Genomic DNA, 27,955 nt, shown 5'->3' with positions numbered 1-27,955 from the left:
ATCTTGTTTAAAAACATATGCCAGTTGTGCACATCTCATTGAGGCCAGAGAAAGCTGGACTTAGCAATTACCAGTGTGAGTAAAAACCAAACACTTTGACCTGCAGCGCTCATTTAAATACAGTGGAATTGACAGAAGTTTTGTGAAGGGATGTGTTACATGATCTCCGACAGAAATAGGCTGCTTTTCTCATGTTATTGACATGCTGCTGTACATGTATAATGGATGTTAAGTGATCTATGTGACGCCATTAGGGTTTTCTTAACAGCCAACCAACGCAACCCCATAGCCACAGACATACACATTTTCTACTCAAAAAAGTATTTATTTACAATGCTGAGTATGTACAAGCTTATTTACACAGAGGTAAATTAACAGCATTAGTCCCTATTGTTATTTAACTTTCAACACTACATGTGGAACATACATGCTACAACTGAAAACAAACTAGTCACGCACTGATTCCAACAGGGGTCACCAAAGAGCAAGCAAAACATCTAATTTTGGGTTTGGTTTCTCATAAACCTTCAGCATTCTCTAGAAGGATATTAGTATAATTAACTGTCCCAATGTGGAAGTATAGAATAGGAGTTCATCTTTGTTGATTTTGTTTAAGTTCTTGTTATTTGTGCATCAGCCACTCTTTGTTTGAACTTAAATTCTCAAACTGGTGCAAATGCAGGCTGTTAAAAGAATAGTTAGAGTGGTATCGATGTTCTCCTGTCCATCGGCAAGAAAGTCAACATGCTTATTTCCCAAAATGTGGACCTATTCCTTAAAATTAAATTACTGAAATGGCTAAAAAACTTTGATGCACTTCTTCAGAACAATACTTGACAGTCAGATAAGAGTCACCGAAAATGAGGCTGAAGTCGTTATTAACACTTTGGTTAACGATGTGCAATAGATAATTACCACATAATGCTTCTACATAGTATGACAGTGAAGCATCTCTATTCACCTTTAAATCTCTTTCAATGAGCTTTTCAATTACTCCAGAGATGTCAGGGAAAAGTAACAGAATGGTCCTTTAAAATAACAAGTTTAATTTTGTCCTTCTGTGTGTGCCACATGCATGGCTAAGCCAAAGTTGTCCTATTTGATCAGGTGTGTTTTTGCTCAGTGGTGACCACGCACACATGCACGCACAAGCGCAACACACATCACACACACATCACACACACATCTCACACACACATCTCACACACACATACACACACACATACACACACACGTCTCTGTCTTTCAGTCAGAATCACTGCTGCTGCTGGAGGAATCAGTCGACATTGCTTCCACGTCATCTTCGTTCTCCTTGTTGTGACCCGGAGGCTCTAGGCCGAAGTCGTTGCCGTGGTGAGGAGGCAGCATGCCCACTGAGACGTCTGAAGATTGCCATGGGTAGTGAGGTGTCAAAACATCTGAGACAACAAGAGGAGAGACGGAAGTTAAAATCTGTTTACGTTGGACATTGACAACCCTGCGTAGCCTCTGTGCACTCTTGCTGCGTTGCCAGAAAACCAAAAGTGTTCTTTTTAGACTTTAAATGCAAACACTCAACAAAACAATAAATATGTCCTGGTGAATGAAAACAATAGATGCAGTAGGACTCTTTTTTTTTTTTTTACACCATATTGTTTTGGCCAAAATCAAATCCTCCACCAGAGAAAATAACAAGAAAACTGAAAAAAAAAAAAAAAAAATTATATATATATATATATATATATATATATATATATATAATTAACTGACGTAAAAGGGGAAAGAAAAAGACTCCCATGTAGGTTTGTGCCATTTACTAAAAGAGTGCAGAGTAAGTGGAGTAACATTTGCATAATTACACAGTATAAACAAACAGACATGGCCTAGCCATAAACTAGAATTTCTGCTTCATGGTTGTATGCCTCTGCCAACCAGTCATGTTGCAGTTTAAATCCATGTCCATCCAAAATGTCATTACTTCACCATGGTGTCCTATTATGACACTTGTGTGAAATTGTCCAACCTAGCATATGAAATCTTGAGTAATGGCCAAAACATGTTTTGTGAGGTCAGACCTCCGACTGTCCAAGTGAACATGTGTTACTGAGATATCGCGTTCACGAGATTGGGATGGACAGACCCTGAGAAACAATGCAGCAAGACTAGCAAAGACTATCGCCAGCGCAGAGGCATTAACACTGTAACATATGGATAGACTTACCTGGCAACCTCCCAGCAGCCAGAGCATCACCTGGCAGATGTCCATTCACGCCATTGGTGGGCAGGTTGGCCATGTGACCCAGCATCCCGCTGCGCATTTCCAGGTCAGTAGGGTATGGTCTGCGGGGATCACCTAAGACCAAGATGTGCGTTAACAGTGAAGTAAAACGAGAGAACATGAGCAGGAGGAACAGGACTCTGCAGGTCCTACCTGGTACCCAGTTGAGTGGCGCGCACACAGCATTACTGGCACTGATTCTGTGAGCATACTTGATGATTTCTTCTGAGGAGATGCTTCCTGTAAACAACAAGTCAACAAGCCATCAGACACAAAATCAGAGTCAACCAACTCAGCATTCATCAGAAGGTGTTGGACACGTGTTGGCTCACCTTTCCTGGCTTTGTCAATGGATTTGAGCTTCTCTTTCGCCTGGTAAACAGCAGTGGCCTTTAAAAAAGAAAATGGACTACATTTAGATCAACAGAAGAACCGGCAAAGATTTTAGTCAACTTGTTTAATTATTAACAATTAGACCATAATTTCTATAATTTGTCTTTAAAATTACAACATTGGCCAAATAAAACCAGTCCAACAGTATAGACCAGAGTGCATCTTAATGTTCAATAGGCCCAAGCTCAATCAATGAGTTTCTAAAAATGAATATAAGAACATATTTTGAGGGTCTTCTAGTCAGACAAACTGAAATTTGAATATGATCACTTTGAAGTCAGTCTTATCTTAAGGTTCTCTAGTCTTGAATGAAACCATATGTAAAGAAGACGGTGTAGGAAGTTCTTCTGGTCTGCTTTTTGTCAGAAATGTTGGCTTCTAAACACTATTTGCAACCAACGATGTTCATGCCACCAATAAAACACAAATTACTTATATCACGCTAGTGAGGAAAAAAGTAGCATTCTAATTGAATTAATCAGCATATCCATAATCTTATTTTATACACCAGTCTGGATGGGGGGGGACATGCTGCGCCACCCACCAGGATGTGTTCAGCCTCCTTCAGCTGTTTCTGGAGCTGCTGGATGTCACTGTCTCGCTTCTCCACCTCTTTCTCCAGCAGCTGCATCTCCTGGTGCACCTTCCCCTGCTGCTGAGCAACCTCCATCAGCTCCTGAAACTCCCTGTCCCTCTGCACCAGCAGCTCCAGGATCTGAGGGCCACACACAAACAATGTTTATAGGTTTTATATGAATGAATAATCCCAGTCTCACTGTGGCTTTGTAAAAAATACTCCCTCTGATCCCCTCCCCCTATTTAAAAGTCACCTCCAAATGAAGCTACAATAGAAGAGTTTTGATCACATAACTCATTCTGAACCAGAAATCCATTCAGTTGTTTCAACTGTGCATTTTATTATGTTTACTTGTATGTTTGTAGAGAAAGAAATACATTTAATTTATGTAACCAAACTACATTACTACTACTTTACGTACATATTTGATCAGTCTGACAGCTTTAGTTACTTTACAAATCAAACCATCAATCGATAATGGAAAAAATAATCAACAGATTAATCCATGATGAAAAGTCAATGTTTAAATAATTAGCTCCCCCTCAACCAACGAACTTATAACAGTAAAAACCTGCTTTTAAAATGAATACTTAGTAATAACAATCCCACATATCATCACAGTATTAACAGTCGCAGTTGAGGGGACCTTTTTCCTGATTATACGTACATACCTTTATTTGGTAACATACTTTTACTTAGCTCAAGTAGCATTTTCAACGGATTCTTTTGAACTTGTAGCGGAGTATGTAATAGATACATTATCTGAATACTTCCGCCACCACTGGTCATTGTTATGAATGGACCAATATATTTCAATATATAACTCACTCGGGAACCACTGTGTGTCGTGTTACCTGTGTGTCCTCGCCTGGCTGGGGCAGCTTCTGATTCCTGGACAGAGCCAACATCTCTATCAACTCCCTAAAACAAAAACACACAGCGAAGATTCAAATAACGGCTAATGTTAGCTAAGAATGCCGCTGCTGCCGCTTCACAGGCTCCGGCCGGCCTAAGAGAGGGTCAACACATGAAACAACAACACCGTTATAAACATTACAGAGGCGACACTAGGTAACGGCTGTAAGACGTTTAACTTTACCGGGATAAAACCTCCAAGTCATCCAACACAGACAGCAGCCGCTCTTTCGTTGATTTCTCTACCACCGCCGCCGCCATGATTGGCAAGTAGCTTCTGCGCAAGACCGGAAGTGACGTCGGCCCAATAGTGAAAATAGGTTCGTACAGATGAACTGCGCCTCGCCTGGAAAGAGGAGAGAATGACCATTTCACTTAACATATTCCTTTCTTTGCCCATACTATTAATGCTTAAACACACACATATGGGAGACTGTATAGAGATCAAAGATTAGATATAGATTTATCATAAACATGAAAATGTGTGTGTCTAAGGTGTCACTTTGTTGGTTACTTATAGATAGTTCATATCATTATCAGTCCGTCAGCTTTATTACAGTTTAAATCCAGTAGATACACACTCACATACATTGATATATTGTCTCCTCACATGAAGAAAATATCCCAAATATTTAGAAAATGTGGTAATTATAAGCATATTGAATCCTGTTGTCCCTTGTTGAACAGCTTGTGATCTCCTTTAGCAGAGCTAACTGTGTTTAGCCTAGCTAAACATAATTTTCCCCCAGTGGGCTCAGTTGCCCAGCTTTTGGTTCAAACTTGGTCCCAACAGTCAAAGGTCAATGAGTTTCACTTTTTATTACCGCTTTCGGTCGCTTCAAATGCAAACATATATTTTGTCTATATTCAGATATTCAGTATTATTTTTATCATACTGATGAAAGGGTATACATATAGTTTAAGGATTATAGCATCTAGTCTGTGGAAAGAATATATTTTAGAAAAAAGCATTTCTGTAAGGCCTATTTGTCTTTTTCTTTGTTTATTTACAGACACTGTTTCCTCATTTTGCTGGAATAAATAAAGAATATATACATACAAAGTACAGTCATTTTGGGTAAAGTTCATGTTATCAGATTTCACTGTGACCTTTAAATTCAGTCTTGGTTTAATCTACTGCCTACTTTATGACAGAAAAATGACTGATAAAATCACTCTGATTGAACCAATCTACAGTACAGTAATTGGTGTAATCAGAGCAAAATCACTCTGATTTAACCAATCAGTAATTGGTGTAATTAAATGACATTCTTTAGACCTGCAGCTTATCTAATGGAGAGAGGAATTAGATATGGTATAACTTTAAGACACATTTACATAATCAGGGCTTGTTCTAAGCATGCAGCTTCAATGTGTCTAAAAGTTTACATTACAGTAACTCTTGTTCAACATAATTTTGTATGCTTCTCCTGGGGGAGAATCCTAGTGATATATATATATATATATATATATATATATATATATATATATATATATATATATATATATATATATATATGGAAATAGAGTACATTTTAATTACTTTAATTACTTACTTAATTACTTCATCATACAGTAATGTAGGCTAAATAATAAAATATAATGCACAAATATACAAAGACACATGTTGGGAATCTGCTGCAGTCACATTTTTATACATTTAGTGTTAAATAGCCCATTCATAAGATTGGTCAAGATGCTTCCATTTGAGTATTTCCATTTACACTCCACTTTTTACATCTTTGAGAGAAATACTGTTGTATGTGAAAGTACGTCGTTCAAACTACCTCCACCTCAGTGACAAACGAGTAATGTGACACAGTCTATAATATTATAAAAGTCACATGAGCCATTTTTTCAACAGAACAACCAGGCCTACTTTTACTTTCGATCCTTCAAATAGACTGCTTTACTTGAACGTTGACTGATTGACTTAAACAGGCGAGATCTGGCAACCATTGCCGGTTGTCCGTTGAGTTTTGTTGATGTTCGCCTGAGCAGCTGCGTGTACGATGGGCGTGAACAGATCAAGTTCCCGATAGGTTTCCGGAATCTGAGTGTGTTTGACTTCAAAATAATAGCTCAAAAAACAAAAATAAAGGCCATAAAGAATTGTCACACATTTTCTGATTTAGGCCAACGGAATAATAACCTGTGCATAAAATACAATGCAAAACAACATTGTAGTGTAGGAGATACTTGTCTATGGATGCCTGGACTTCAGATTTGATTATATTAAATTTCATTTTTTTCTTCCATGTTCTCATCTTATTTCCAGCAAGAAGGTCAATGACCAGGTATTTATTTAATCTCCCAAATAAACAAGCTACAAGCCTGAAAACTTAATGGAGGACACCCTACCCCTCAAGCAAACTGCAAGTAAAATGTAGAAACTCCTTTAGGCCCTTCATTTCTGTTGACGTTATATATCATTTACAAGTAAACATATGTATTTCACATTCTAATTGAAATGAATTTAAAATACCAATAGTAAAACTCAAGGTTTGTCAATTTGTATTATCAGTCCATTTTACTTAAAGGGATAGTTCGGAATTTTGGACATGAGAGCTATTTTCCAACTCAGCCGGTGTGTTCGAGACATCTGGAAATGCAGCTGCTGCTGCTGAAACATAAATCCTTAAAAATGCAAGGTTGGTTTTATTTCAAACATTCTATCAACACAGATATGTACATCGACAGTCTGCCGTTACAATTGATTTGCCTCGGGTGCACTGTGGAGTTGGTATGAGTGTTTTTAATGCCATGCTAACAAGAACGATTGACTTGCGCTAGCCATAGCACAAGCGAACTCGGCAACTAGAAGAACTGAATGAAATTTCTTGAAAACGTCTCCGGACGTCTCGAACACACCGGCTGAGTTGGAAAATAGGTCTTATGTCCAAAATTCTTTTTGGGGCTTTTTGCAACGAGTCACTAAGTAAAGGGTTCATGAGATGATTAATGGCTCAAATTTGGTACAAACCTTAATAGTTATTTCTACTATATTATATAAGTTTAGAGGGGAAATGTCAATAAATTGTCATCAGCTAACAACACAAATATATTTGAAATGTAACAAGGGGCCCCAACTGGACACTGTAGTATAACATGAAAATAGTAAAGTTTAAGTACCACAAAATTGTAAATTGATAACTGTTCTTGATGGAAGAAATATTTAATTTAGAGTTCTGCATTTAAAAGTATGTGTATCAAAATATATTTAAAGTACAAAAAATAAAAGTGCTCATTGTGCAGAATGGCCCATTCATAATATGTATTATATGATTATATTATAATTATTAATACATTCATGTGTTAATGACTTTTATGTTGCAGCTACTAAATAATAATTGCGTTTTGTAGAGAAAACGTTGCCAGGTTTCAGCCTTATGCTTTTATATTGAAACCAAACCGGAAGTTGTGTTGTAGGCCTGTGCCAAACTTGACCCCGCCGTTATCACAACAGATCAGACGGACTCAATCGGGGAGAAGTGGGATTACTTTACTTGAGAGCGAATTGTCTCTGTTTTGTTTTGTCGTTCCATTTTTCATCGTATTTTCTCGTCGGGGTTTGTCAGCGCTACTTCCAGGATGGTCAAAGTGTCTTTTAGCTCCGCTTTGGCCCAGAAAGACGTGAAAAAGGACGCCGAAACTCTTATTCCCGAGGAGGACAAAGTGAGTAAAAAATGGCTAACTGAGCTAACGTTAAGTTAGCTTCCAGCTCGGGGAAGAAGACGCAGTAAATATATCAACACACAGTGGGTTTTTTTTTTAGCTAAATCTTCCATACACTTTCACTTTTTATGTAACACTCAAAACAAAGGCAACTGCAGTGTTTTATATTTGTTAAAGTATATAATGGAAACGTTACGTAATTAAGTTCGTGTTTGACTATTTCCTCGTGTGGTATTTCCTCTTTTTAGTCTTTGATCAACATTAGCATTTAAGGTTTATATTTTATATTTTTATATATATTGTTTTGTGGTAATATGAGTAAAATGCGTTGCTAGCGTGTGATTCAAACCGTTAAAGGCATGATAGGAACGTAATTATTGGAGGCATTGGAGTCAATTGCCTTTACAACACTTCAGAGAACAAGTCGGTTGTCTCTCCGTACTTTTTTGTTGAATGTTGTCATCTAGTTGCTGTATCTTCTGTGATCTCCATTACAAAGAAACCCAGTTTCAAACCTTGTATCTTGTCGCTCCTTATGAAAAGTGAGTTACTCTTACAAAATGGGAAGAAGACAATGAAATATCCATCATGCGAAACCCATGAATATTTTTCCTGTGTATTGAAAAAGGGGAGTTTGTTCTTTAAATTCGACCAAAAAGCTATCAAGCTTCTGAGTATTTAAGCCTCTGTGTGTTACAGACAAGGATGAAGCTTCTTGCCACAAGTTGCCTTAAAGCAGAAGCTAGAGAGAAATTATGAAATTGTTAAAAAAAATGACGGTATTGAATGGCTTGGAGGAACAGGAAAACACACACAATGATTTAAATTGTGATTGCAAAAAACAAAATGTGACAATTTGTAAAACAAGCATAACAGCAGTTGCGAGTCTCAACCTTTAGTGTGATGATTTTGAAATAGAAAAGTAGGTTTGAGCACACTAAAGTTCTGCAGACTAAGTGGATGAATCATAAAGCTGACTGAAAGTTTTAAACTGCTGACTGCCGAGGCATGTAATCTCTCCGGGTTTAAAGTCGAGTTAAAACATCTCCTGCGACTTCTTCAGTCTCCACCCTGTTGTGAAATAAGCTTTTTCTGTTTAAGGCTTTAGGGGTCGTTGAAAGGTAATTTATCTGCATAGTAAATATGACTCTATGGAGTTAATCTTATGTACAGTGGCTGGTGTTGTCACACGTGGTAAAAGTGTATGTGATGCAGTCCTATGTCGTCTTCCTGTGTGGTTATTGTGGCTGCAGACTTTGCATTAAAATTCTGAGTTGGTTTCAATGTGACTCACTCTTGTCTTGATAATCGGAGCTTATTGTTTTCCGTCTGAAGGGTTGAAGTGGGTGCAAACGCAGCATATTCTGTACGTATTTGTTTGGTTGGAGGGAATTTCCTTTCCTTGGGTGGTGTTGCTCCATATGCAGCGTTAAGATAATTGTAGCTCTTCTGAGTGGAGGGGGGGGGGGGGGGGTTGCTTTTAAGGTCTTAACAAGTCTGGAAAGGTTTCAAAAAGCATTAAGCTCAGATCATTTTTAGTTTCCATTTCTGTTTAGCTTGGCCCTATTCTCTCACCCTCCATTTTTTGTCATGCTCCTGTTTCTCATGCTTGTAAGAAATCCCCAGACTTTCCCCAGAGTTTTAATTTAAAAACTGAGTAAATAATTCCTTTATGTGCAGAGTGAAGATAGAAACAAGCACACACAAATTTGTGATACAGATTCCAAAACTTGTTTCCTGCTCTTTGAAAGACAATGATATTAAATATTATTTCTACCGTATGTCCCGACTCGACAACGTGAATGAACTTCATCAATCGGGCATTGCGTTATATTTATTCCTCTGTAGACAGTTAGTGTCATTAATGGGTTAAACACAGTTAAAGCAATCAGCTTTAGCCTGTCGCTGAGACATTTATAGCTATACAGAAAATAGACTAAGCTAAACATTTAGGCTAAGCATGCTTAGTTTAACTTTTTCCTGAGTACACCACGTTGGGTGTGTTCAAACAGGGATGCAGGTTTCTTCCTGTTGAACATAAAGTCCCAGTTCACTTCTGTCATGGGAAGACAGCACTTAAGTTGTGGTGGAAGAAATGCTGTGATCCTTTACTCAATAGTCATAAACAGTGTTTAAATACTCTGTTACAAGTAAAAGTCCTGCATTTCAAAGTTACGTGAATTTCATCACAGCAACTCGTTATGTACCTCAGTAGTGTGTTTGGCCCGTGTGCCTGTATGCACTCCTGACAACAGCCTTTTTAGACAGCCTTTTCGTCGCGGGAGTATTTAGCCGTTATTCTGCTCCGTTGTCAGCCTAAACGCTCGCCGAGGCGGAAAGGCGTAACAGAATATTACGCCTCTGAGACGGCAACAGAGGTAGTCACAAAGCCGCATCAGAGGCGAGACGAGTCCAAACGCTCCAAACACCCGAGTTGGAAAAGACGCGTTACCAGGGCGACACGCCGCCTGTGGATTTAATAAGCTCAAAGCGTATATCTGAAGCAGATAAAACACCGGTTGCTTGTACGAGGGGGCCGTTATACACATTGACATGTTTATGATGCTCAGCAACTTCGCTTGCGGTTGAAGAGTCACGTAAATATGTGAGATGAGCAAAACTTCACCTTTCTTAGTTGTTTTGATGCAGCGAGCTAATCAGATTTCCGACGCTCATTGAATAAGTTACACAGCCGACAGGTCCATAGACGAGACGGCGACTGCACAGTGGGACGTCTCAGTCGTTCTGCAATGCCAGGGTGCTATCGGACAGACACCACTGCAGCGTTACGCCGCGAACAAAGTTCTATCTAAACGGTTCGCGGCATTGTTTGACTAACCTTCCCGCCATTACGGTGGAACCGTCTGTGTAAAAGGGGCCAATGTCTGGGCTGCTCCTGATGAGTCGGCCAATGGTGAGGGGATCCTCTGGGGGGATCTCCTCCCACACCATGATCAGGAACTGCCTACGCACTCTGGCCACATAAGGCTGGCATTGTCCTGCACCAGGAGGAACCCAGGAACACACTGCACCTGCGTAAGGTCTAATAATCGCTCTGAGGATTTCAGACAGCAGTCAGTGTACTGTTGGCTATGACATGGAGGTCTGTCAGCCAAACCAGTCATGCTGGATGATGTTACAGGCAGCATAATGTTCACCACGGCGTCTCCAGAGTCTTTCACACCAATCACATGTGCTCAGTGTGAACCTGCTTTCATCTGTGAAGAGAAAGGGGCACCAATGGTGGGCTGTGAAACCAGGTCCCACTAGAGGACGTCAGGCCCTCGTGCCATCCTCATGGAGTCTGTTTCTGCCAGTTTGGTCAGAAACATGCACACCAGTAGCCTGCTGGAGGTGGTTTTGTAGGGCTCTGGGAGTGCTCCTCCTGTCCAGATGGTCTCCTGTTATCTCCAGGCTCCAGAGACTGTGCTGGGTGATACAGCAAACCTTCTTGTGACCTCACGTATGGAGCAACTGTATGTGACCACCACATCAAAACCGTTCCCTTGTTGGATCTGTTGTCACTTTCAATTGCACCAAAGCAGGCGAAACTGATTCTCAATCACTTGTGCTTCCTAAATGGACAGATTGATATCCCTGAAGTTTGACTGACTTGGTGTTATACTGTGATGAGTAAGTGTCCTTCATTTTTTTAGCCATTTATACTTGTGTGTGTGTGTGTGTGTGTGTGTGTGTGTCTCTGTGTGTGTATATAGCTATATTTCAGCTTGTGAAATTCCACTTCACTTGATCAATATTGTCTTGTTGATCTAATAGTGAAATAATGTGTATAATATTGTAAATATAATCCAAAGTGTAAAGTAACGTAAGTCATCAAATGAATGTAGTGGAATCAAAATTATAAGTATAAATTGGCAGAAAATAGAAATACTTCAGTAAAGTACCTTTTTAAAATTGTAGGTAAGAACAGGCATTAAAAAGCAACGTTTTTAACTTTACATGTATAACAGCAGGTCTGTTTGGGTCCACTCTTAATTAATCCAGAGCATCATTAGAGTTAATCAGCATCTTATCTGCTTTACTAAACACAGTTTGACTAAGTGCAAATGAACAATTAATCTCCTCTGTCTATTCTTCGCTCGTTTATAGATCCAGCCACTAACAAGCTCTACTCGATTAGAAACAGACATGGCTAGCCAGCTTTTGTTTTTGTCTTGCCTTTTAAATTCTTCATCTGAAAGCATTAAAAAGTCACAGAATTCTTGTCAAAATAATCACAACAAAGTCTCTCTTTGAATTACCGTGATAGGGCCTGAAGGAAAAAAACAGCCAATTTTCACATCATTTTAATTTATTAGATTAATTAAATTATTGATTGTTGCATTTGCCATTGATCAATCTTCTCTTGGCTTAATACACTAGTAAGTGAAGTTTATTTGTCAGCTAATCTTTTCAGCAGTACAAAAAAAAGTGACCTTTATTACAGTCTCTGTGCTGACTGAAGCCACCAGGCCTGGTTTTCTCTGAAAAACTCCTATAGAGAAAACACTGAAAATAAACCTCCAGACAGCTCAGCTGAATAAGGAACTCTTGAGCTTATCTTCCACCACATTAACACGTCACATGCTGCTGTCAACTCTGTGACACAGAGATCACATCAACGGCTGAGCCGAGACGTGGCGAGCCATGATCAGCAGCGCAGGAGTCCAGGTTAACGTTCAGACTGTGTTGGTACATGACAAGAAGGTGTGAGCGGTGCTCGTTTAATGGCCGGTTTTATCCGAGCTCTGTTCGCACACGAACTGCAGGTGTGTCTGGATGTAATCGTTGGCACCTATTGGGTTCTTACTGAATTTGTCTGTTAAATGCTTCGTCAGATTGTTGGTGTTATTCTTTGATCAGATATTAACTGATTTCAACGAAACAAACGTAATGAAGTTGTTGCAGCAGCAAAGAGAATGACAAAGCATGTGCACAGTGTAAATATATATACACTATACACACTATATACATATATAAGAGAAGTGAATTATAACTATAACACTATACATTAGGAGCATCAGCTAAATACAGCAAGAGACTAAAATGAAAACAGAGGTGCTACGACAGCTGAATTAATTCAATTATTTTGTAAAATAATCAACTTTCGATTTATCAAATTTGATTCACTTTCAAGCAAAATAATCTACAGAGAAATTGATAAATTTAAACAATACAGCAGATTAATCAATAAGGAAAATAATAAAGTATAGTCAAAAATATTTCAAACAAACTCCTTTACAGTGTTTGACTATTATTTTATTTCATTAAAACAAACATGCTCTCAGAACACCGGATTACTGATTGTCACAAATTGAGTTGATACATTTTTGTCATAAAGCCAGATGAGTCGACAGCATACTGTTGGAGCAGTGAAATGGTTGCAAGTTGCTGATGGTGTAAAAGTGTTGAGACGGCAGGACTATAAATGTGGTTTTGTAGGAGCAGGAATACTGGAGTCGGATATAGTCGGAGACCGTCTGCAGGGAACGCAGGAAGGAAGCTTTATTAAGACGTGCTGGCTGCTGCTGACCTCAGTGTTACTGTGCTGATAATGTGTTAGAGTGAATTATTTTTATATGTGCGGGTCGGTAGCATGGTGGACACAACTGGCACCAGATCACCGGTGGCAAGCACATAAAAGTCATCTTAAATTACTGTTGAATTTATTTAGGTGACTTTTGAGCATTAAAGTCATGAGTGTTTTTGAAATATTAAATGGTGAATGACAATAGCAACAATTTTCTTATAAGGTTACTTACTACTTACTACTTACTTTACACTTACTAATACATAGGGTTTCTGACAAAACAAGTAATTGCTGTTTTCTTATGTTTCATTGACATTGATAATCAACCATCAAATCAAGAATAATAGTGGGTTGCAGCCCTAGGTAGAAGATTATTGTCCGTTGTTTATTTTTCAGCAGTATGGCTGGGAATATAGATAAAATCTTCATCTGTAATATGTCATTTCATATCTCAATAACGGTATGTATCACACCATTATGGACTATTTCTAGTAATTCAGTTAATAAATAGTTTATATCCACATGTTTTTGTATATTCTTGTGTTCATTAAATACGTGACAAATGAAAATAATCAGATTTGAGTAATTGTGTATCACAATAATTAAATTGATGTTTGCATGCAAGTATCCCATATCATTGATGGTTGGTTGATTTATGTTGATAAGTGAACGCTTGTATGTTGACATTAATATTGCTCACATCACTCAGTCATTCACTGAGCTTATTATTGGTGGGATTGTAAACTGGCTGTAGTTGATGTAATTTCTTTGGTTGTTTACCTTGTGTTGTCTTTGTTCGCAAAGACACTTCTTATTGGCGGATCAGATTGAACATTTGTCAGCAGGTAACTCCCACCCCTCCTGTTTGTTCCTGATTTGTGATGGCAGGATGAATCCACAGTGTATCAGTGCCTTTATTTGGCTCATTGTGTGCAGATCTCATACAGACATGTGGTGAGAGTGAAGCTTTTTCAGGCCCTGAAGCAACAATGAATTCACATATTTTGGGGTCAGTCTTGAGTGTCATTGTTTTATTTATTAGGAATTCTAATAATTAGGGGTGGGAATCTCCTGGCACCTCACGATTGATTTGATTCCGATTCGTATTGATTCATACGATTCGATTTTAAACCGATTATCGATTCTAAACCGATTATCGATTTTTGATGTACAATTCCATGCGTGATTTACATTTTAAAGATATATATATATATATATATATATATATATATATATACATATGTTATGTAATCTATAATCTATATACTGCAGCCCTAACAGAGTCCAATGTGTCTCCTAGTCTCCTACTTAATATCAGTGTTTGTGCAGACTGGTTGTGACTTGTTCTTGCAGCGGTTAGCATTTGTCATTTATTTCCAACTCTGGCTCTGGGAAACTTCCTGCGTGTGAATCACATAGCTTCTGTCTGCTGCTGTACACAAAAAAATACAACCCATAGGTTTAAATTAGGTTTTTTTCCCCCCTCTTTGACTTGAGGAAGAACGGTCTTTTGACGTTAACAACACAGCTTTAGTGTTAACTTTTCAGGTACCTACACTACTATTAAACATTTTGAAATCAGCGGTGACGTTAATGTTTTTCTTCTTGCCTCCCTTAATGGCTATTTTAAGAGAGATGAAAACAGTATTATTCAGATATTTAATGATGATTCCATTTAGTTGATGCCAGTCCAGACAAGCACAAGTTACCCTAAATCATTTTTGAACCAGTGACAGTGGAAGAAGGAGCTGAATATTTAAGGAAGCAGTTTATATTCCCTGATTCAATTCAACACATTTGATGCTAAGCTTGCAGTTTCTTTAACCAATGACTGGGGATTTCCTTATTCAACCGTTCAGAGCTTTATTTGTCTCTTCCTATAATTTCAACTGTCATGTTGAACCATTGTGTAGCGTTTTGTTGTCCATGTACAAAACAACCCATTCAAAATAACATTTATTAGTAGAGAGGACTTTCTACAACAAATGAAATTCCATTCAAAAATATAGAGTAGTCCTCTCAGCCGTTTGACTGGGCCCAATCAAGCTTTTGTGGTAATGTACATGCGTAGCTACATTACCGGATTACAGCCCAAACCTCTTCCTTGGCGACTTGCTGATGCTCTCCGCCTGTGTGTCCTCTGATTGTCGTCTTAGGCATGCGGACTACTTGAAAAGGATTATGGTTTAATCAGTCAGATAGAGACTCAGCCGGAGAGACTTAGCAGCCTCCTACAGGGGCGCCGACCACTAAAAGTCAAGTAGAGAGAAGATTAACCAACCGGGCAGATGTACGACCTCCACCCACCATCCTCCACCCTCCCCCTACCCAACAGCTCAGCAACCAAGGCACCCTTCACCCAGTGGTGTAGACCTGATATGATGCAGAGAACCGGATTTGAAGCAAGTACAAGAAAATGCCACACTGATATACCAGTTAATGGTCTATCAGTCAAGCTTTGGGGGCTGACGACAAGGCTGAAGAGTTTGAGATTGATGTTATCTACATTGTGAAGAAGCAATGTTTCCCTCGGCTTTTCCTGGTCAAGGGTTGGACACAGAGTCGGGTGCGTGTCGGGTTCCTTAGTGCCTGCAGCGAGGCCGTGTGCAGCTCAGAGCAGAGGATGGAGTTTCAGTGAAACCAAACCTGTGTCCTGGACACTGATACTCACCTGTCTCCACAGAGATGGAAACACAAGCTGCTCTCAGGTGTGACGATGCTCAGGACACTGCAGGCTTATCCACTTAAGACATTTACTGGAAGACTGAGCATAGGATCGGGGAGATCACACAAAACATTTAAAATGGCATTATTCCATCAAGACGTGGGCGAATAAACGAATTTGTTCAAGTGAAGACTTGCATTGTAAAATGATGTCAATATGACAACAAAAGAATAATGTCATAGTGTGGGCGAAAGCAGAACTCAAAATGGGAGGGGGATGGTTTAAGTTAATTAATATGACAAAGAAATACAAAAATATGTACATCAAATACATATCTAAGCTGTCCCATCCAACACCCATTCACACACACAGTTAATTTGATTGGTCAGGACCCACTCGCCCCCACCAAAGTGCTACCGACTCAAGTGTCACCTGAGGGCTGGGTGGGTCCAGGAGTCACATGCCTCCTACAGTATTAACAACCCTAAAATGAGTTTTGATGAGTTTATCACTCACACACACACACACACACACACACACACACACACACACACACACACACACACACACACACACACACACACACAATGACAGTCATTGATCCCTGTTGTAGCTTGACTCTGTGATGTGAATGCAGCCTCCATCCTCAACACAACACACCCACACTGGGCATTTCTGCCACACACACACACACACACACACACACACACACACACACACACACACACACACAAAGACATTCAAAGTAGTTACATTCAAAACAGTCAGACAGACAGTCTGAGAGCAACAGAGGAAGTTAATCAGCCATTTTGTGTTTATTGAGCTACAACAAGGCTGAACTTGTAAGAATCAATTGTGAAACATAAAATACCTGGACAAATAGTACTTTCTACTAAGATAAAAGCAGAGGAATATGGAAAAAGTGACATTGGGCTCATTAATCATTTGAATTGTGGCACTTGAGTGGCAACCAGAACTCAGATTTGTTGCAGGGCTCCAGACTAACTTTTTGCATTGGTTGCACTGGTGCGCCTAACTTTTTTTTTTAGGTGCACCAGCACAAAATTTACGTGCACCCACATTTTTCATCGCGTCGCCTTTAACGCCAAAAAGTCACCTTTTTATCGCTCTCCTTTTACATAATGACACCCCTTTATGGCCTAGGTTAACTGCAGCACCATCAGCACCCAGAGGAACCGTTTTCTCCAGCCAATCTGCACACTGATGCCCAAGCGCAGTAAATGCTTGCTTTGTGGCACAATAAAAAGATCATACAGGTCACTAGCCTATAGATTGCAAATGGAAAACTGTTTATGTGATCTTAGCCTAGCCTAATTATATTTTTACTTAGGCTATTCATTTTTAATAATAATATTAGGAATAGGCTACTATACAATTTCCTATTCATGATCTCTCATGCTGTAATGTGGGCCTTCAAACACTGTGCGTGTCCATGCTCCACCCGACATGTCCAATTAACATGTTGACCGGCCTCCCTTTATGCAAAATGCAGCAGTAGACAATAACGCACTCCTTCGTAGAGACGTCTGTGTCGCCGTCAATCATGAATGACGTGTACGTGGCGTTTCCAACCTCCGCAGCCGTCTTGTTCTTTAGTGTGTCGGCATTTTTTTCATCAGAATAATTTCGTACTTAAGTTTAGTGAACGGCAACTCCTCCTTTGCAATATTGTATGCAACGTTGAATTTTATAATCATTTCAGATTCCTCAGCGGACCTGATCAATACAGCCTGACGCTGAAATGCAGCTGGATGAGGGGCCACTTTATTAACACACTTATCACGGCATGTAGTATGCTTTTTGGACATATTGCGCTTTTTCAATGTCTCGATGCGAAATGTTGTTGACTCCTCCACAAACGCACTATTACCGGCCAAATTCTGACCGCACTCCCGACAATAAATGCAGTGCATTGAGTCCCTTTCTTCATCGTACATCAGCCAGGGAAATTGCTTCAACCAGTCCTGTCTGAAGGCATATTTTTGGGCTTTTTAATTGATTAATTAATTGTCTCGGGGCGAGGCTTTCTGCCTCTCTTCATTTTCAAAGAAAATCGAAACGCTCAGCGTCGAAGCGCTCAGAGTACCTGCGCTGCTCGCTCGCATTTTCGAACTGACACAATTTACAGCAGTGAAAAGGACCACAGCCAATCAGAGGCAAGGACCCGCCCGAGCTCTGTCTCTTATTGGTTTAGACCACGATACCGTCAGGAGAACATAAAGAGATGCTGCGCTTATGATTTTTTTTTCACCCGAGCAGCGTTAGGTGCACCAGTGCGACCTACAATTTTTTTCAGTCGCACTCATAAAAATTTTGGTCGCATATGCGACCAAAATGGTCGCACTCTGGAGCCCTGTGTTGCTTAATTTACATAGTTGTGAATAGTAATGTTACAAAGATTATTTTTCTGTTCAACACATTAAGTATGTAAATATGTTGATTAATGGACTGGTAGATGGAAAGAAACCTAAATAATAGTTTGGAAGTAGTCTTTAGCTACAGCTTCATCATCTGCATTGATCAAATAACCTTGAAAATTTGTCTTCACACTCCCTGAGCGTGTACAATGTCTGACTGTACATATTGTTCCTGCTGTGTGTGTGTGTGTGTGAGAGAGAGAGAGAGTGAGTGTGTTTGTGTGTCTTGAAGTTATGAAACGTTGGTCTGAAGGCCTGTTGGGTCTTGTTGTTGGTGTAGCTTTAGGAGACTTGTTGAACTGGAAGATCACTGCATCAGAATCCAGGGCGAATGGGTGATTTGAAATTCAACAATGGGGGAATAGACCGGGTTGTCAACTCACCACAATTATTTTGTCTTTTATTGCACCAGCTGCTTGGTGAATACTGCACGTATTGCATTCAATGAGGAGGCTGTGAGTTTGCACGCAGAGTAATGGCTTTAAACCCAAGTGGCTCCAAGCAAGATCTACTGTAGTTCTGCAGGTCATTTACCAGCAGGGCTCTGAAATCTGCTCAGAGTTTGTTGGTTGTTCCCCAATCAAGGTCTAAAACTAGAGGGGACTCGATTATGTAAGTATTTCTTTGTCTTTTTATGTCGGTAATGCCACCATTTATATTTATCTCCAGTTATTGTAGTAGGTTATATTATAAACATAGTAAGATATGACAAAATCAAAGTAGGTAAGCAACAATAAATCTGTTTTCAAAGTAAAGAGTTGTACAGTTTTCTGCAGGAATGTGCAAAAAAAGGTTCATAATGTAAAGTAGGTCAGTGAAGAATATATGCAGTTATACTATTCACTCAATCATCTCATGTTGCTTCGTCACCATTGTTTTTTGAGGCAGGCAGAGTGTGTGAACTGTACAGGAAAAAGGTTATGTGTTGCTCCTCACTTTCACCACAACTCCCAGAAACATCCTGCTGCTCCCACTGTTTCTGTTTGGGACTGGTTTACATTATTCTTTGATCCCTTACTGGATTGTTTGTCACAAATTCTGCCTCGTTTCATTTTGTGTACATTTTAGTTGGCACTCATATTGAAACATTTGTTTTCTTTTAATTCAGTTTGCTTACCTTTTACTTTCGGTTCTGTTAATTCTCTCTCTCACTCTCTCTCTCTCTCTCTCTCTCTCTCTGTCTGTCTGTCTTTCACTTTCACTCTTTTTGTCACTCTCAAATCTACCCTCGGGTATAAATAGTTACCTTACCTTACCTTTGCCGTGGATTGCAAACATAACTTTTTGATTTGTGGGAAGGAATGTGAAATATGGATATAATCATTGGACACATTTAATCAAGCATGTACACATAACTTACTGTTCAACTACATTATTTCTAATATTTGCACTCTTTTGTACTTTGTACTGCAACTGCTGCACAACAAAGGAAGGAAGGAAGGAAAGAAGGAAAGAAAGCGAGAGATAAAAGTTGTTTGCTGTCGGAGATATACCAGCTGCCTGAAGGCTCACATTTCAACATGAGAACAGAAAGTCTGTAATTGAAACGGTTTGATATTCTCATCTATCTGCGTAAGATGTCAGTAAATGGAAACATCCTCTTCTCCTTTCTTTGTTACTTGCTTTCACTTCCTAATTTTTCTCTCCCTCGATGTCAAAAGGGGGTGCAAGTGATTTGAACAAACGTCCACTCAGCAGAGATGACCCGAGCTTTACAGCCTTAGGCAATGTTCTCATTCAGTGTGTCTGTCAGCCAGTCAGCCCGTCGAACACACTTCATCCAACACCGCACATGTTAGCTGCTCTGCACTTTGCTCTTCTAATGCTCTCCTCAAACATCTGTTCTTTGGTTCCTCTATTCTTTGTTTGTTCCTGTTCGCCTTATAACCTGCCAGACGGGAAAACATCGTTGCACAACATTTAGGGAGTTTTATGTTTTGCGGTCTGTAAAGTGAACGTCATAAAAGCCAATGTTTTTGAGTTGTGGACTCATGCCCCACATTTATCAAGCTAATAAAGCTGCGTTTTGCCACTAAGATGCCGTTGCTTTACTGACCAAAAGGAACATTGTGATTTTAATGTTAAACTTGTGATGACCATACCAGAATATCCACTGAGGATAGAAGTCTTCTGTAAATAATAAAATACTTCGCTACCCTTTATCATATGAGTTATTTTAACCTTTATTTCAAATTTGAGGGTTCAATTCCAGAGTCGGGTTCGGTTTCCTAACCACCATGATTCCTTGCTCTTCAGACTCCCAGTCTGAGAAAGATTTCTGTTTGTAGCAGCAGGAGACGAGTCAGGACTTGTTCAGAAAGAAGCTGGTTCGTCATCTGCCTTGGCCAAAGTCCACCGGCTGATGTTTGATGTCTGATGACGATGATAAGCACAGCTTCAGTTTGACCATTTACCCACAATCCTTGCTCTGGTGCACACACATAGCACAGTGATATGTTCTTTCAGTGTTTTCCATGACACAGATTGAAATATGATGATAAATGATTTACAGATGCAATAGAGGAAGTGATGGAGTACCTTCAGTTATGCAAGATGTAACAGAACAGCTGATGGCACTAGTGTAGCCAAGGGACCAAAGGGTCTTCATGTTGTGCTATTGGTTTATTGGCTTTATTTCTGGGACTTTTTAGGACAGACGGCATGCCGTCACAACTGGAGATGCACTGTCCAATCATTGAGGCGCTCAATAATGGAATTAAATAACACGTTGTAGATGTGGGGTGCAGTTCAGAGCTGTCAACAACATGTGGTTTGCAACTGACATGCAATTTGCATTAAAATATCTTGTGAGTGGATCTGAAATAATTTACTTGAGACGGGGTCTTAATGGTGCATTTGTCTGTGTGTGTTTGTTTTCTGAATGAAATACAGAAGAAAAACTAGCAGAGGAATGAGTGGAACTCAGCAAAATACTTTGAATAAAAGGTTGAATTTTCTGTATATTCACCCTTTCATTCAAAGTATTTTGCTTCTGACTATTATCATGAATCACTTGCTAGTTATTTCAGTTTCCATTCTTTCTACAATTTGTCATCAAATAATCATGCGGTTGAAATGCATCCTCTGTGATCTCTAAATAAATAAATGTGATGGAAACATTCAAACTTCAAGAGGTCTAATCACCCGTGTTTTTCTTTTCTCCCGCAGGATGCAGAGGCAGCTCTGCAGGTGCGTCACCAGTCTCGTGCCTGGTGCTGGTGCATGTGCCTGGGTCTCGCCCTCATGCTGTCAGGAGTGGTGGTTGGAGGAGCCTACCTGTACCGCTACTACATCCTGGAGGTGAGATACCAACTCCAACAAGAGTGGCAAAATGAGGTAAATTGAAGAATAGTCGAATATCAAAGCATCAGTAAAGGAGTTTAAAGAGAGATTAGACTCGAGGCAGGACTTCAGCAGCTTTAATATAAGCTTTATGTCGTGCCAAGTCTGTAAGGGTTGGCGTAAGTGGCCCAGGAGGAGTCACTTTGATGTCCTCTATAGACATAACATCAAAAGGTCCGGAACAAGCAAATCATGTGTACGATGAATGTTAATCACATATTGCAGGAGAGAATGTGAACTTGAAAAACTTGACCTACCTGGGCAGGTTTTAAAGAACACCAGTATGAATGATAAACAGAAAGCACCACTGTGAGACTCTTTATTATAAACACATCTACATGTATTCTGAAATCTCCAAAATAACTGTTTTAACAAGAGAATTAAAAAAGAAACCTCAGAAAGAGAAACAGACTGGTAATCAAGAACATCAAGAAACTTCCAGGAGCTACAACCTCCTCTCTACATTAAAGAACTGGAAAGAAGAGACACATAAGGGACAGACCCGAGGACTCCATTCGCATAGAGGGAGAAGACCAGAGTGAGACCACATGAACTCTGATTGGTCAGCAACTCTGACACGTTTTCAATGCTGGTAGAGATCGTTGAAAGTAAAGACAATGTTTTAAAAAAAATGGAAAAAAGACTAATGAAGAAACATAAACATTGTGATCACTGCAGCAGTGCCTTAATGGATAAAACTAACTAGAAGTGATTGTCCAGTGAGTTAAAAAGCTGGAAAATGAAGACACATAACACATCACACAGATGAAAAAAAAAAAAAAAAATTTTTTTAACTATGACCACAATGGCTTACATACAGCCAGACATATTTGCCATCCCAGCATAAATGGAATAAAATAATTTTAGCATGATTTAGTGAGCACTGCAGAAACCCTGACTTCCCAGTTCTAATATGTATCTGTACTTTTCTTATTGTACTTTCTGTACTGATTTAATCTAATTGTAGTGTTGAAATATTTTACCATGTAAAGTATTTTTGCAACTTTGATTTAAGAAATTCTTCGCATATTGCCCAATATTAGCACAGAAACTGCCTTGAATCAGAAAGTCCGCTGTAGAGAGCTCACCAGTTTTTAAAAGGCATAATAAATGTCACATGTAGTACCACAAGCAGTTTAAAGCCTTCCTTCAACACATTGACATGCATCTACTGTAGCGATACAAGCTCAAAATGGAGACATATCTCAATGGTGGTCTCTTTTTCTGTCTCGTAGGTTAATTTATCTTTATCATCAGGGGAAAATAGTTTTGCAGCCAGGGTTCACATATGAACAATATACTGAAAACATTGAAAGAGAAATCAATATGATTAAAATACAGATGAGTTCATGGAGCAGAAGGAATAGAAATTCTTCCCAGTACAAGAATGACAACGTGACAATGTGCAAATGACTTTTTTCTCATATTGCCTGTTTTTGTGTCCTCCTCTCATCCCTGCAGGAGGGCCAGGTGTTTGTGTGTGGAGTTAACTATCGTGAGGAAGACTTCATGATCCGGGAGGAAGAGAAGGTACGACTTCCAATGAGGAGTATCGCATTCAAATCATGTTTATTTTACATTTTAGTCTCCAGTTGTAAATTTAGTTTGTGTTTTTTCTTGTTTCTCAATATTATATTGTGTAAGCAATCTTGACAAATACAGCTTGTTTAAAAAAATTAGGACTGCAACAATTTGTAACACATTTCATTTTTTAGATGGAGGTCGACCTGCCAAAACACTTCCCTCTGCGCCAGCTGGAGGAGAGCATCCGGTTGCTGGAGAGGGAGCAGGTAGCGCTCATCAACATCCCCGTGCCTGAGTTCGGTGAAGGAGACCCAGCTGACATCGTCCATGACTTCCAGAGGGTGAGACTCCCCCAGCCTTTCATCACGGATCCTCTGCTGCTTCCTGTTTGAAGCACTAATGACTTGATAACAAGAAATGGCTAATTATAATTCCCATTGATTGATTGAAAATAAGGATGCCACATGTCTTGTAAATTATACTGTAATGTTAATAGAACATCATATTAAAAACAGATAGGAGGATCTGTATGAAAGATTACAGATAAAGGTTATCGTGAAGACTTCAACCGTAAAGTCACATATCAAGCATGGTATTCAAATCATGGCAGCTGTCAATACAAGTCAACACTTCCTGATGATTTTCACATTAAATTAGTACAAGCAGGCTGGAAAACGTTTAATGCGAACAATCTGCTGGAAGTGTCGACTTGCAGTGTATTAAAAAAATGACAGAAAATGTGGAGGAAATGTTGAATTTTCATAAACTGGCAAGTAGAAAAAAAAATTAGAAAAAGAAGCATTTCTCTAAAATAAGGTTAATAAAGGCTTTCACAAAAAAGGTTTATTTTTAATAGAAAGAGAAAAAATACTGCTTTGTAAGTACTACCTCTCTTGATTTGTACATTGTCTTGTGTCTCAGAGGTTGACTGCCTACCTGGATCTGAGTCTGAACAAGTGCTATGTCATCCCACTCAACACCTCCATCGTCATGCCTCCCAGAGACTTTTTGGAGCTGCTCGTCAACATCAAGGTAACCGAAACCTTCTCTTTTATGTGCAAGACTAAAATTTTACAACCTGTCCTGATAGGTAATTGCACCTGGGTGATGTTGGGACTTTGAAAATGTATAAACTCTGAAAATCATGAGCGTAATCTAGGCCTGCTCAATGTGTTAAGTGTCCTGAGATAACTTCTGTTGTCATATGACGCTATAAATCATATGTATTCAAGCATAAATAAAATTGAATTCAAGCATATTTGCCAAAATGACTAAATAACAAATTTAATAAAACAATTAAAAAAATAGAGCTGGTACCAAAGGGAGTCAGTTATAACCACCAAGCAGTTTCATTAAAACTGACCTTTAGTTTGTCATCTTGATGAATCAGAAAAGACTCTATTTACAGTAAACAAGTGATGAAGAGGGCGGAGCTGAATCTGGTCCTACAGTGAGAATGTAAAGGCCCTTTCAAACACAGCGTGACAGCAGCTCCGCTCTAAAACCCAAATTCAATGGCTTGCGCAGCATCATCACAATTTTATCTGTGTCAAGCAAAGTGTGTGTACTCTAGAGCTGGCAGGTATTAGGGGTGATTATTTACTATGCATTAATAATTATTATTTGTCCTCTGTCTGCCCAGGCCGGCACCTACCTGCCTCAGTCTTACCTGATCCATGAGGAGATGATTGTGACCGAGCGCCTGGAGCACGTCGACCAGCTCGGTTACTTCATCTACAACCTCTGCAATGGCAAAGACACCTACAAGCTGCAGCGCAGAGACAGGATTCTGGGTATGAACAGGAAGTCATTTTATTATTCATGTTTATTAAGATGACTTTTGCATTTAAACGTAATAATGTGTATCTCTGACTACATGTAGTTACTCTGGGTTAAACTGCTGCTGAATACGCTTAAGGTCACACCAGCGTTCAAACAGCCAAGTTCACTTAAATGCCTGGTTTTCACAAAGGTAGGAGACAGGAGTCAATCATGGAAATGTTATTAATATGATATATTAATAATGTAATATAAACCCTCGTTTAGCAAACCATAATGTAAAGATAACTTAGATGAAATCAGGAAACAGAAATCTGTTTCAGCCTGTTGACGATGTAAACAAATATGAAAGAATTTGGATTAATCCACGTAATAAATGGACAAGACAATGACAAGACGGGTGGCAATATGAATTTGGATGTGTTTCCATTCACCCCCAATAGTGGAGCAAACAGTCAATTAAATGGGAATACTTTTAACCTAATCATACCAGAAAACCTAGCTTTTTATGTATTTCTCCTCAAGTAAGTTCAGTATTAAAATGTAAGATTTTTAAGCGTATCCAAAATTACAAACTTCTCCCTTTTGAAACCCTAAAACTATCTGCATCTGTATTTATCTGCATGTTATGTGTGATCAGCACTTTGGTCAACTGTGTGTTGAATTTAATTTGAACTCTGTTCTTCTTACAGGTATGCAGAAGCGTGAAGTTCTGAACTGCCACAAGATTCGTCACTTCGGGAGCAATGTTGTGGTGGAAACTCTGATCTGTGAGCCTTAGAGGCTGCATTGCCTCACAACTGCTCCTAAAGTCACTGGCGTGCAGTGAGATCTGTTTTTTTTTTTACTCTCACCTGTCTTTTTTTCTTTCCTTTACTTCAGGTAGTTTGACTGAGTCAGAGGAGTGAAATGTGAAGCTGTTTGATAAAAATATTCACTGATTGTGATTTTTTTTTAAAAGGCGAAGAGTCATGTATTTTTCCACTTTTCTGTACGGGGATCTTCTTGGAATCTTTTCATAAAATAATTAAAAGTCAGCTGAGTATAAAAAACTAAATTATTATAATCAAAATAACTGCAATTATTAGCATTATCATGTATTTCAATAGACAAGGCTAAATGTAGTTATCCTTCCCTTCAGTCCAAACCTATACAATTTCAAGAGGAGGAGATTTTTGTACCACTCATCCTGGTCGTTGAAGCAGATCAGTCCAGGGAGACCTTTTTTTGTTTTTTGTATTTTGTCTGCTGAAGCTATTAATACACTGCGCCTGTTCTTTCTTAACTGGAAAAGTATCTTAAAATAAGAGTGTGAATATGTGCTCCTCTTCTTTAGCTTTAAAAATACATTTGTATGAAATAGAAACAAGAATATAAATTTACAGCAGGGAGTTTAGACACACACTTATGTTAAAATCTTTTTTTTCTCAAGGGTTGTCTGTCTTTTTTGAATGTGTAATTTTTTTTGGATAACTCTTGTACTAATTTGTGTATATAATCTCTTTAAAGATATGAACAGACCAACACAATAAACAAAATAGAGAAAACAAACCCAAGAGTCTTGTGTGTTTTTGTCGTTGTGTCCTCGTTAAGCTGCCAGTGTCCTCTGAATAAAACATTTTATGCTGCTCTTTAGACCACTTTGGTCCAGACTTAAATGTAATATATTGATGTGTTTTTAAGAAATGTGGTTTAGACATTCAAGTTCCCCTCAGGATGAATTGTAATCACTTTGATGATCTTTGACTTTTTATCCAGCAGCATCATCAGGTTTAGACTTGTCCAGTAGTTTAGCTCACAGAGCTCAATTCCTTTGACTTCACTGCCCATGATGCATTGCTTTAGGTCTTACTTTGATGTCACGTCTTCCTGGCAAGTGTTTAATGGGCAGGAAGTGGCCAACTTCAAAACATTGGGCATGTTCCAGCACAAAACCAAGAAAAACGCATCAGACAAACAGTCTGAGGAGTGATGGCTTTTTTGACAATAAAAGTATAAACGGATTAACAGTAGGGATCAGTAAATGTGGGCTTGAACTTATATTTACTGTACTTAAAGTAACAAAATCAAATATTTTCCTTTAATTAAATGGCGTTGCTATATGCACTATCCACTAGATTACATTTGCAGTATCTGGGTGTCTGTGGTGAAATTTCTGGGAAAAAATAGAAAGCTGTGCTAGTAGGAAGTGAGATCCGAAAAAACAGGGCCTTCTATTTGACTTGTATTATTTGAAATTGATGTAACGTTATACTTTTACTCCACTACATTTCTGAGAGAAACATAGTACTTTTTCTCCCCTTCATTCGTCTGATAGCTCTAGTTACTTTTCAGATGGACATTTAATGACAAGCTTTTAACCTGACAAAGTTAAAGATCAAAGCACTGGTTCTTAACCTTTTTGGCTTGTGTGTAGTCGTGTCTCTTGTTATGTTTCAGATGACTTTGAGTTGTGATCTGTGCCACCAAAGGAACATTTTCTTCTAAACTTGAACTTTCAACAGCTGTTAAAAAGAGTATTTCATTACTTCACTACAAGTGAAATCAAAGATTAGAGACATGTCTATGTATGTTTATCATTATTTCTTCTTCTCATCTCATGACCCCATAAGATTTATCTGGTGACCCTTTGGAGGGCCGGGGACCACTGGACTAAACTAGCTTACTGTGTATAAAGTAGTTTGAACCACCTTGATCAAACAGTTAAATGCTGCTCCAACATTGATGCATCAGTATTAACAATCTCATAATGACACGCAAGACCATAAAACTGTAGAATGACTACTTTTATTGTTGAGACTTCTTTACTTTGACTGGACTATTAGTACTCAGTGTTTATAGTATTATCATAAAGGAGGAA

The 27,955-nt window shown here is 38.9% G+C and overlaps 2 protein-coding genes across 5 annotated transcripts; one reads left to right on the top strand and one right to left on the bottom strand.

Moving 5' to 3' along the window:
• Positions 1–322: 322 nt before the first annotated feature.
• On the bottom strand, positions 323–4,467 carry med4 (mediator complex subunit 4). Its single transcript, XM_084023160.1, has 7 exons — positions 4,327–4,467; positions 4,082–4,148; positions 3,195–3,365; positions 2,590–2,647; positions 2,411–2,497; positions 2,201–2,332; positions 323–1,418 (listed from the first exon to the last, which is right to left on the bottom strand). The coding sequence occupies exons 1-7, from the start codon at positions 4,401–4,403 to the stop codon at positions 1,246–1,248; spliced, it is 765 nt and encodes a 254-aa protein (XP_083879286.1). The 5' UTR covers positions 4,404–4,467; the 3' UTR covers positions 323–1,245.
• A 3,140-nt stretch (positions 4,468–7,607) lies between these two features.
• On the top strand, positions 7,608–26,646 carry itm2bb (integral membrane protein 2Bb). Of its 4 annotated transcripts, none has more exons than XM_084022636.1 (7): positions 7,608–7,817; positions 21,619–21,786; positions 23,254–23,322; positions 23,508–23,657; positions 24,238–24,348; positions 24,959–25,109; positions 25,788–26,646. In XM_084022636.1, exons 1-7 carry the CDS (start codon positions 7,734–7,736, stop codon positions 25,874–25,876), a joined length of 822 nt encoding a protein of 273 aa, XP_083878762.1. In that variant the 5' UTR covers positions 7,608–7,733; the 3' UTR covers positions 25,877–26,646. The 4 variants fall into 4 exon arrangements, with proteins under 4 accessions (XP_083878762.1, XP_083878765.1, XP_083878764.1 ...); XM_084022639.1 differs by having other exon boundaries at positions 7,609–7,817; positions 21,619–21,750; positions 23,257–23,322; XM_084022638.1 differs by having other exon boundaries at positions 7,609–7,817; positions 21,619–21,750.
• The last annotated feature ends 1,309 nt before the right edge of the window (positions 26,647–27,955 follow it).

This window comes from Eutrigla gurnardus, assembly GCF_963514095.1.
Source record: "Eutrigla gurnardus genome assembly, chromosome: 12".
NCBI lineage: Eukaryota > Metazoa > Chordata > Actinopteri > Perciformes > Triglidae > Eutrigla > Eutrigla gurnardus.
The sequence above is the reverse complement of the archived record's forward strand: the minus strand, read 5'-3'. Positions and strand labels throughout refer to the sequence as shown.